Raw genomic sequence first — 12,068 nt, 5'->3', positions numbered from 1 at the left:
TTAATATTAGTATAGAAGTATAGATGAGTCAACTACCTTCGTCATAATAATACGACGAAGCATAAGCGTAAAATATTATTTTCCCTATAGTTTGTTTTTCACTATAATTATACTTATTTGGAAAGCCTAAACTTTAGGTAACTACTATAATATTATAAAGAGGTAAAGTTTGTATGTTTATGAGTTTGTGACTAGATCGAAGGCAAAATAATACATTAAAATTAAGCATAAAATTACCTTGACTTAATGGACGACAAAATAACTGATGATGGTATATAAATTACACCAGTCACCACTTAACTGTTTATATCTGGCAACCCCACAGTTGCATTGTGAAAGCTGGCAACCTCAATGTATCAATTATGTTGGGTATATTATTTGAAGGAGTGTACGTTTTTTTAATTAACCATTGTAGGAACCAAGGGAAGTAGATTAAATAAATTTAATATTTAATACTATCCGGCCACAATTCAACTGGGCAACATATTCACAATCACAATGTGCCAATGCGAATATTTTCTATCATTTATTTCTCATCCCAAATAAATAACAGATCAAATGTGTCCTACGGATCTTTTATCATAGCGTTAGTAGGAATAACATACTATCCCATGGAGACAAAATGAAATATTAAGAACACACGGCGCCGAACCGGAAATATTCTTCTCTCTTTCGTTGCAAATTGGACGAAAGAGAGAGGAATGGAGGTGTTCGAAATTGGGCCCACTTTTTAGAACGAAACAGAAATGAAAAATGTACTTAAAATCTATACTAATATTATAAAGCTGAAGAGTTTGTTTGTTTGTTTGCTTGCTTGCTTGTCCGTCAGACCCGAATACATCGCGCACGAAGCCGCGGGCGTCCGCTATATACCAATAAGCTTTTAAATTTACCACAAAGGAAAATCGCACAAATTATTCGGTAATATAAATAGTTGGGAACACACTTTCCTGTATTCAGTCTTCCATTGGAGTAGGTGTCTCTATAGCTGAGTGTAGTAATATTTTTAACTATATCAAAATGCTGAACAAGCTTGTAATACTGGTCATTGCAATAATCGCTGTCAGCTGTCAAATTCCGAACCACGAGAATGGACAGTTATTATCAATCAAAACGGAGCTGCGATCAAAAGTTAACGAAGTAACTAACAACAAACTGAACTTGAATGTTCCAGAGATTCTGAAAAGTAATGGTATAGTCAGAAAAACGGACAATATAAACATTAATGGCAGTGATGGCACACCGTTTAATGTCAGTGATAATAAATCAGTGAATGACTGTGATAGTAAACTGTTTAATGTCAGTGATCATAAATTTATGAATGACCGTAATAGTAAACCGTTTATCGTCAGTGATAGTAAATTTATGAATGACAGTTATAGTAAACCGTATAATGTTAGTGATGATACAACAGTTTCCAAACCAATAGTCTGCAGTGGACATTCATCCCACGTGCCACATAATCAAAGCACGTCCAATACTACAGGCATATGTCTTTACAGCTTACTTAGTAATAGGTGTACAGAGAATAAGAGAAGGAAAAGATCGCTTATTTATGTTATCCGATATCGGTTTGACCGATGTTCACAGAATCAGAAATGGAATAACGCTTCGAAGATATGCCAAATGATAGCCGGCTCAGAAGATTTCTCTACTCTGAGACCCAACCGAAGAACCCTAACGAGAACGTCTAGCATTCCGGACAAATAGTGGCGGTCTTACCCATTGCGAGGCTCCGGACAGCAGGTTTTTGCGAGGCCCTTTGTTTTCCATAAGTCGTATGTAATGCGAAAGTAGGTCTAATTATTTGGTTAAGGCATTTGTCATGTTTTACGAGAAATGCATAAGTTATTAAAAATATATAAAATTTCAGTTTTAAAATCATTTTACAAAATTAAAAAAAAATTATAGATTTTAAATTTTATAATTGATGTTTGCTGCTTTTTCTAAAACTAAAATCTTTTATTTAGCCCAATGATTATATATGTATAACGAGCATTTTTGGAAAAACTTGCCAGCTTTGGCACACATTGACAATTATGCAAAATTCTCTATGTAAAATTTTAAATGTGGCCTTAAATGACCGAGTGTGGCTATAGGCGACTTTACCAGTACGCTTGGGCGGCATTAGCATTCGCATTTCTGACGTTAGCTTAACAGCGTTCTTGTCCTCGGTCCACGCCACGGAGGAATTAATCAGGAAAATTTTAGTATCCACACTGGTTAATTTTGAAGTGTCGTATAAGAACGAGGCCATGAATGCTTGGAAAACAGCTTGTCCGAGCACTGATTTACCAAAAAAATATTTTCCCAGAGACAGTGGGATGAGCCGCTCTGCAGACTGGTAAGAGAGTAACTTATTAGTACCTCCACCAACGCTGCGGGGCATGCCCGTTTTCTGGCTGTGGGAGAATGGGATTCGGGGCTTTGGCAACAAGCAATTCCTTCGTCCAGCACTGGTACCTTGTTGGACGACACAACATTCCGTATCGCTACCTGCCTTCGCTTAGGCTCTCCGTTCTCCGCATCGCAGTATCTGTGGAGAGCTAGTCGATAAACTCGGACACCACGGTCTTTCTTGCAGTAGGAGCACTGGCCGTATTCCGCGGCACGCTAGCCTGAACGACATCACACGTCGTGCTCTTGTCACCGCCGGCGTGCCAGCCGTTTTAGAACCTAACGGTTTGGCGCGTGACGATGGTAAGAGACCAGACGGCATGTCTTTGATGCCATTGAAGATGGGCAGGCCTTTGGTGTGGGACGCGACTTGTGTAGACACCCTTGCGCCTTCACATCTTCCTGGCACGATGGGATGTGCGGGCGCTGCTGCTGCCTCAGCAGAGACCCTCAAGCCGCGCAAATATAGCATTCTCGTCGGAGATTACATATTTGAGCCGTTTGCGGTCGAAACACTAGGACCTTGGGGTCCGAGTACACGCTTTCTTTACAAAGAAATTGCAAAGCGTTTAATTGACACCTCCCGTGACCAGAAGGCTGGCCTATATTTAGGCCAAAGAATTAGTATTGCCATACAACGTGGCAATACTGCCAGCCTTCTGGGCACTTTACCTATGATTGTCGATTCGGACGAAATCTACGACGCCTGCGCCTTTAGATATAATTTAAATTTAGTATATTTCCTTTTTAATTTTTATAACATGTAGTTATAGATATGTAGGTACGTAATTTTAATATTATTGTAAAACTTTTTTTTTACCATAACGAGCATTTTTTCAATACAAAATGAGCTACGTCATTTTTGATTGAAAAAATAGCAAAGGCTGAAAGCCTATCTTGTGTCATTAAATTAAGTTTTAATAATATTAAGCCTCGAAAAACTCCTTTCAGCAAATGCAACTGTAACAGCTGTCGTGGCAATAATTCTCTCCCTCCGTTAAAAGCTAACGCTTTATAAAACAACGATCCGTCCGATCTCAACCTACGCTAGTGTAGTGTGTAGTGGTCCCAAAAAGACCCTTAAGCCGCTCCAAACATTGCAAAACCGTTTTTGCGACAAATCACAGGCGCACCGTGGTTTGTACGGAACAACGACCTCCATTGACACTTAGATTTACCTTCAATAGCTAGTTACATGAAACAGCTCTCTCAAAACTATTACGACAGAGCTGCAATCCATTCCAACCAACTAGTGGTTGAGGCCTGTAACTACACTCCCAACCTCAACGCTAACTTCAAGCCAGAGGCGTCCCAAAAACGTCCTTTACGATCCAGACGATGACATGATGACCGACCGGGCAACACAACCACAAGCTACACAGCGACTTCGCTGGCGAAGACGAGGTCCCCGATATCTAACGTCACCCGGACGTGGGTTTTCTAACTCACGATCTTGTGGGCGTCCGGACTGATTCACTCAAGTCACGGTAAGCTAAGCCAAGGTCTGAGTCTCATAGGAGACGCCCTTAGAGAGTTGTTCCGTCCTCTATCTTCATTTCAGCCTTCAGGTCTCATCAGGCGATGCTCCTGCGCTCGCCAAAACCCCCCGGTGTCGCCGTAGAGGTCCCACATGGAGCCATCGGCACTACACCAAAAAAAAATTATAATTCTCAGGACACGGATGAATATTTGCACTTTGTTCAGTACCTTCACAAAGTATGAGCCCTTAATATTGGTGGGTACGTTAAGGGCAACCAAAAAAAAACTAAATTCAGAAATACTCAACCAGCACGTCAGATTAAGATGAGGAAGGTGAGTTGATAGCTAAAAGGTGTGCATTTCGAAAATCTAAAGATTAAAGGAATGGGAGGGTTCTAAAGTTACAAAATATAAATTTAAAAAAAATAAAAAAAAGCCTTCTATTTCCAGTACTTATATACAATTTTGTGAGAATTACCTACTTTTAAAAATTAGTATGTAACTATTCTATGGTATTTATTTAAAAAACAAAAATAAAACCATTCTGTAAATATTTCTGTTATCGAGCCACGAGCCACGGTTATTTTTTACTTATTTTGAATATCTAATATGAATGTTATCTAACGATTTCAGTAAGCCGAAGAATTAAAAATTGTCTTCAAAGTCTGTAGTTTTTTTCCTTACCGCTGAAAGCGAAAAAAGTAGGTATATAACCATTTATTTTTCTATCATTTAATTTACCAAATCGATTCCAATGATACTTTAGTAACTGCAATATTTAGCATCCCGGGCTCCCCTACTATGTCCGAGATAAAATGCGTTATATACCTACCTACTACTTCTACGTTGATTAGGTAGATTTAACAGCCTCAATAGCGTAGCTTAGTATTTTGGTATGAGTCCACGCCCAAGTTTGACTCCACGGATAGTAAAAGGAACCTCTTGTGGATACTACGTAGCAATCATCTGAAATAATAAAGATATTTTAATATACCACAATCCTGGGCCGGTTGCCTCCAGCGACTCCTTGCGACACGCTTAATGTTGTCAGTCCATCAGGTGAGGGGTCGACCAACACATCGCTTTCCCAACATCCATTGGCTCTTCGGACTACTTGCCCCACCCATTTGACTTTGGTTCTTCTGCATATCTCCTCACTTATGATTCGATCACGAAGAGATAATCCGAGCATAGCTCATTCCATCGTCCGCTGTGTGACTCTTAACCTTATGAGGCCCATAGTTAGCGATGAAGTCTCGGAACCATAGGAATGTTAGTATGGATATGTCCTAGTGCAGTCCCCTCTCGAATGCCTACCGCGGCAATGACCTCCCAGCCCACCCATCGCTACGCCCCAGTGGCTCTAGCTATCACAGGCTTTTAAAGGAAGCAGACATGACATTGGCTAATCTTCGCAAAGCCATAAATGAAAAAAAGTAGACACTTACTCGTTTCTAGCATATCTTGTAGATGGTTTGGTGCAATAAACTTTTCGTATTTATTCGCATTTTTCGGGAAACATTTCAAAACATTTTCAAACATAAATATCATATAGAATTGGGCAAACCGCGTCTTGTTAGGTGCCATAAAGAATAGTTTTCCGCCCGGCTTTGTGACACGCACGCAGGATTCAACGAACAGTTCCTGTTCATTAACATGGTCTATAACATCAGAGGCTATGATAGCATCGTATGAGTCGGCGAATTCATTGCAGTGTTCCTGAAATAAGCAAGCAAGAGCTAAGGTAAGTAAACGCTATAGTAGAATATCCGAATTAGACCTTCGACCTTCATCTATCTGTTAAATGGATCAAAACGCCGTTTCCAGGCGTTGGCCAGGAGTTTTTGAGGCAACCTACTTGACCAACGACCTTAGTAGACGAGTAATAATTTTGATATACATAATATATTTTTCATCCATTAAACAAATGGGTGAAGGTCGTTTCTATCACGGAATTTAGACCACTAAGTACATTAGTGTAGTAGTTAGCGTATGTGGCTTCGGATCCTGACTTTGAGACCAGAGTCGATAAGGTTTTGTTAGACCAGTGTTGGTGCCTTCGTTGGTACGATCTGATCATCTGAGGTTGAGTTCTGGGCTACAATATTGATCATCTCATAGTTCCAAGAAATTTTCTATAAAAACCTGTTGTTGGCGCTGTTACACTTTTTGCCTCGGATAGCATGTTAGCCATCGGTTTCAGTCATTTATGAATGATCGCACATTTTCACACTAAACCTGCTAACTGGACCTAATTGGACTGGAGCAGCCTGGTGCCAATCTCTCCTATAAGAAGACTTGCCCTATCGTAGGCCACTAAAATAAGCTGATGTTGCTATACTACAGTACAGTACAGTAGCTAATCACACATTTACTTCAGACCAGATATGAGCCTGTTTCTACGGAGCTGGGAATTTAATTTATTAACCAAGGCATCATGCATATTTTTTGTAATAATGGAGGATATATCTACCTCAATTGTAGATAAAATATATGTTGGCCTCTTATTCATCAAGCGTTTGTTCTTGGAGCTATGGCTTTTGGCCACTTCGATGAATTCTTTGCTTGCATCTACTCCTGTGACTTCAGCGCCGCACATAGCCAAACTCTGAATAATGGGTTTTGGACAATAATGTATATGATTAGTATTTAGTTATGTATTTACGAGTAGTTACTTCAGGAAAAATATAATCTCTGCTTTTGGAAAAATCACATTCCACTAACATTTTCATGTAAATTGCTTGCACTGTAAGAAGTTATCAGCGGCCTTATTATGTATCTCAGTGTACCATTCAAACAATGAATCACTACACCGATTTTTGTCGTATTTTCGTTTTTGAGATCATCTAATATAGTTATTTCTATGAAATTACCTTGAATATGTCATTAGACATCAAGTCGCAATGATCTTTTGTTTTAATTATCGTCTAACATGAATATTTCAACAAAATGACGTAAATATCAGTTTTTCGTTAAAATAGCGTTACTACCTGCTAATACCACTACTAGACCTATGTTACTTTACGTAAAATAACGTTTATTGTGTCATTCCATCGAAAATACAATGTTGAATGATTGCAAAAACGATAATACGATGAAAAACGATTTAGTGATTGATTACTTGAATGGTACACCGACTTACCTGCAGATTTCGTGGAGAGTCAACTCTTCACACCCTCTGACATTTTCTGACTCGCATATATCAAAAAAAGGAAATACAGGTTCACGTTCACTTAGTACCTACTTATGGTGAACATTGCAGTTCGATGAATTGAAAATCAAAGAAACGGCAGATTTGAAGAACAGAACATTCGCTCATCATCTTAAGATCTTTCTTTTAAAATTAGCATATGTAGATTTAACTATCTTATTGTCCCCGTGGTATAGTTTGGCTTCACACTTACCTCCGAAAGCAAGCCTCCTGCACAACCAACGTCGAGGATTTTCATCCCTTTTAAACAAGTAGAGAAGTTTTCACCAGGTCCATCAGCAAGACTATCTCTTATATAAGGCAATCTACAAAATTACCAATAATCAACGTTATCCAAACTAGAAACAGTAAATATTTGTTTCATATATACATATTAGTCCTCTTAAAGTATCATCATCATCATCATTATCAGCCGATGGACGTCCACAGCTGGACATAGGCCTCTTGCACGGACTTCCAAACAAAACGGTCTCGAGCCGCCAGCATCCTGCGGCTCCCTGCAACCTGCTTGATGTCTTCCAACCACCTAGTGGGGGGTCGACCAACACTGCGCTTTCCGGTGCGGGGTCGCCATTCCAGCACCTTGAGACCCCAACGTCCATCGGCTCTTCAAACATAAAGTATATAAGTATTTATTCATATTCAAATTAGATTTTAAAAGTTCCCGTTATTAAGAAAGTCAAGTTTAAATAAATACTAAGGTTATACCTTGGGATTTATCTGACTTTTTTTTTGTTTTTTACTGGTATGTTATTAAATGAAAATATGTTACCGAATACAGTTAAAGTCATGTATAATTTTAAATGGTCCTTTGGGATCCCAGTATGTTTTCAATATTTTTGGATTTGCTTGAAAAAAATCTTTGGGGTCAATTGTTGAGGAAGCTTTGCTGTGTAAATATACATTATTTATTATTTTTGGTACAATAGGACTCCAATTTCTGAAAATAAAAGATATATGAGTAAATTATTGCAATTGGTGACAATTTTCTAGCACAAACTATTATCAGAATTCCTGGCATCTACAACTTACCGATATAATATTGAAGTTTCAACACAATGTGGATTGTAAAAGACTCTCGTTCTCATTGCAAGTATTCAGTTAAATCTCTTGAACAACAAACAAGCATATAAGTAGGTAGTTTTAGAATTATGAAATAAGTACTATATGATTAACAAACGCCTCAGGGAGGCAACGGGCGTCCCTCGGGCAAAGAAAATTTCAATCACAATTCAACGTATGAATGCTGCCTGTATGATGGGCACCCTACCAAGGGCTGCAAATTTTTTAAGTATTAGTTTTAATTTTATAGTCTTAGTTAATTTATTTCAATGTACGCCTATTTTAATAGTTAAGATGTACCTTTTGTGTTTTAATAAATATTAGACCCTAATAGTTAAAATAAATCACAAATCACTTTCTTCTTATTCACTAAAAGGACATTAAGATACTCTGTCTTGCAGACGACAATCCACCTCGGACACTTTCTAATATGACATTGGTTTTATATAATATATTGTATGCATTTTTATAAAATTAATATCTTGCATTTAAGTTAAATCAAAATAATAGGATTATTTTAATTAGACATTTAAGAAGCTCATTTGCAAACAATATAATAATAGGATAACAGGAAATATCAAAGGACATTGATGTCAATTTACATATTTTTGTTATGATCATTTATGTAGGTATCATAACACTATAATATTAAGATACCCTATATACAAAAGTAATACCTACCTACCTATCTTTATTATTTTCAGTTGATATTACGTTATTATATTCAATCTACTGTATATTTGGATACTTAGTTATACCTACCTACGTAGATATATTTTTTTCTCGATAAAAAAAACATGCAATGCATCGGCAATGGGAAATTGAGTCTACCTAAGATGTTTTATGGGTATTTTAAACATTCATTTTCATTCTCTTACTAATATTAAATAAATAAATAGCCTTTTATTTGAAACAGCCTTTAGTAATATAGGTTTTAGGTAAGATCTGTTTATAGTATGTCCAGCTGTTCATAGTGTCTCCTGACATAGGCCTTCTCCAGCTGCTTCCACTGCATCCTGTCAGCCGCAACTCTGGTCCAGCGTGGCCCCAGGGTTAGGCGGATGTCGTCTTCCCGCCCTTGATGGACGTCCACGTTGTCTGGGACCATCTCTTAGGTACCAGAGTGTTACCTGCTTGCTCCATTTGTCGGTTTTGCAACGTAACATGTGACCCGTCCAACGCCATTTCAAATGGTCGATTCTTTTGAGAACATCCGTAAGGTTTGTCCTGTTTTTTATCTCATTTGAGGTGATTTTGTCAGTCAGTCTTACCCAACATACTTCTTTCCATTGCCCTCTGACACTTAGCTAGTTTTTCCTCTGTGATTTTGTGTAAAGGGCCAAGTTTCGCTTCCGTATGTGATACATGGGAGGATAGACGTATTGTAGGTTCTCCTCTTAATGGTCATACTTTCTTTGCTTTTCATTATTTCCTTAAGTGACCAGTATTTTTTCCGCCCACTGACTATCCTCTTGTTTAGTTCCTTTGACATTTGGTCTATAGGGGCAATTATCTGACCCAAATACACATACTCTTGTACATACTCAAGCTTCTTTCCATCCAGTACTATATCAACCTCTTTTGTGTTAGACATTAGTTTTGTTTTAGCAGTATTCATTAAAAGACCTACTTCTTTACTTTTACTGCCTAAAGACTGTAGCATAATTTGTATTTTGCATGGGTCCTCTTCCAGCAAGATGAGATCGTCTGCAAATCTTATCTATACCTACTAATATTATAAAGCTGAAGAGTTTGTTTGTTTGATTGATTGAACATTCTTTCAGTGTTAGATAGCCCATTTATCGAGAAAGGCTAAAGGCTATATATTATTACGCTAAGACTAATAGGAGCGGAGCACCAATGAAGAATGTTTCAAAATCGGGGGATTTTATCCTATTGAGGGAGCTTCCGTTGCGTGCGCTGCGTAAACGGTTAGAGTTTCGCAAAAATTATCTATGACAGAATTGTTCCCCTTTAAAAGTTTCAAAAAAGAAGTCCGCGACAGTATATGTCTATCTTTTATATTATAGCAGATATAGTACCTTTTGTACTTTAATAAATCATTTAAATCATATGCGAAAGTTTACGTCATTATTTAAAACTAAACTTAAATCCTTATCAAAATTAATTACTTGATAATCGAGAGGATATTATAGAGATAAGATTTGCCCTGTACAGTATGATAATAAGTTATATAGTTTCGGAGATAATACAAAATTTCTAAAAGACACAATAATGCCGCTATAAAAACATAGCCCAAGCTGGATCTACTGAACCGATATAGACAATTATTTTATCACAAAACAGCCTATATTACAGCCTACATTATTTTTGAGTGTCATAGCCTACTCGTATATTTTATCCCCGTATTCTTACGGGAACGGGAATTACGCGGGAGAAACCGCGCAGCGTCGGCTAGTCTGGTATGTACTTATTTGTTACACAGGTACCTGCGTTACTAATTAAGCCTGATGTTTAAAAAAGTTTTTCATCTCACTTGTTCTATAATCTCAGATTTCGATACTACGGGATTGGTTTCAGTATCTAGGTATTATATTTTTTAAACTTCATTTACTTATTAACAGTAGAACTAACCGCAAGTATTACACAAACGGCATTTCGTTGTCAACATCTTTGTATAAAAGTTGTTACGTGAGCGTGAAGTGGGCAGACCTTCTCCATTTTTAACCGACTTCAAAAAAGAGGAGGTTCTCAATTCGGTCGGTATTTTTTTTTATGTATGTACTACACCGATTACTCATATAAAACCTGAATGTTTGTCAGCGCATATTCCTACTGTTAGGTAAGTAGAAAGAGCTTCACGGCAAGAGGTAACCCTTTTTAGTATAAACTAGCCGACGCTCCGCGATTTCACCCGGGTAGTTCTCGTTCCAGTGAGAATACTTAAATTATAGCTTAATTACGCGTGGATAATTTATGTGGATCCACAGTTTTTTACAAATCCCACGGGAACCATAGATTTTCCGGGATGAAAAATCTATGTGTTAATCCAAAGTGAAATCTATTTCAATTCCAGATTTCAGCCAAATCGCTTCAGTAGTCCCATCGTAAAGGAGAAACAAACATACACACACACACACAAACTTTCGCCTTGTATAATATTAGTGTGATACCCGTACGAAGCCGGAGTGTGCCGCTATGTTTTCATATACAACGTTCACAGTTTTTCTGCAGTGTATTTAATATCATCATTGTACTCGTGCAAAGTCGGGGCGGGTCGCTAGTTATACAAACCTTCCTCTTCAATCACTCTATGTATTGAAAAAAACCGCATCAAAATCCGTTGCGTAGTTTTAAAGCTTAATACATAGGGATATAGGGACAGAGAAAGCGAATTTGTTTTATATTTATAGTGATGACACTCACAAATAATGTTGCTTTCTAGTGGTAAATAGATGATTTTTTTACTCGGTTCAGTAGATCCATACATTACCCTATATAACACCAAAAACTTTATTTACCTCTTTACAATATAATTATAAATATAAATAAATAAATTATAAGTATCTAGATGAATCAAACCTACTTTCTAAAAAATAGTACATCTTATAAAAGAAAAAAAATACGAATATCTACCCCTAACACCGGTTAAAATATAGCTATACTATACAGTCTTTCTTGATGAGTACTGTTTACCAACAAACAAATTAAAAGTGAGGTGAGAGTAACAAATTAGAAATCACTAGTCATTTCACACTTCATAATAATTATAATTAACTTGTTCTTAAAGTAATGAAAATAAATAGTTTATTGATTAATAACCTTATAACAATTAGATATGGTTAATGTATTTTATATTATATCTTCAAAAAATCAAAATCAAAATTTATTTATTTCAAGTAGGCTCAATTTACAAGCACTTTTGACACGTCAGTTGACTATTTGTAAAGATTCTACC

General features: G+C 37.2%; 1 protein-coding gene across 1 annotated transcript; it reads right to left on the bottom strand.

The window, feature by feature from the left end:
- Positions 1–708: 708 nt before the first annotated feature.
- On the bottom strand, positions 709–9,465 carry LOC112053650 (ubiquinone biosynthesis O-methyltransferase, mitochondrial). Its single transcript, XM_052883343.1, has 6 exons — positions 8,120–9,465; positions 7,860–8,027; positions 7,281–7,392; positions 6,350–6,484; positions 5,325–5,595; positions 709–4,842 (listed from the first exon to the last, which is right to left on the bottom strand). The coding sequence occupies exons 1-6, from the start codon at positions 8,173–8,175 to the stop codon at positions 4,727–4,729; spliced, it is 858 nt and encodes a 285-aa protein (XP_052739303.1). The 5' UTR covers positions 8,176–9,465; the 3' UTR covers positions 709–4,726.
- Positions 9,466–12,068: the final 2,603 nt, after the last annotated feature.

Source organism: Bicyclus anynana, chromosome 9, assembly GCF_947172395.1.
Source record: "Bicyclus anynana chromosome 9, ilBicAnyn1.1, whole genome shotgun sequence".
NCBI lineage: Eukaryota > Metazoa > Arthropoda > Insecta > Lepidoptera > Nymphalidae > Bicyclus > Bicyclus anynana.
Note: the sequence above shows the minus strand (reverse complement) of the source record. Positions and strands in the feature narration are given on the sequence as shown.

Excerpts from the sequence above, each read along its gene's own strand:
- LOC112053650 (XM_052883343.1), bottom strand. The coding sequence starts at position 8,175 with ATGAGAACGAGAGTCTTTTACAATCCACATTGTGTTGAAACTTCAATA. Across the intron at positions 6,485-7,280 it reads CAGGAGGCTTGCTTTCGGAG|AGTTTGGCTATGTGCGGCGC; the intron begins GTAAGTGTGAAG and ends CCCATTATTCAG. Across the intron at positions 4,843-5,324 it reads ACAAGATATGCTAGAAACGA|ATGATTGCTACGTAGTATCC; the intron begins GTAAGTGTCTAC and ends TTATTATTTCAG.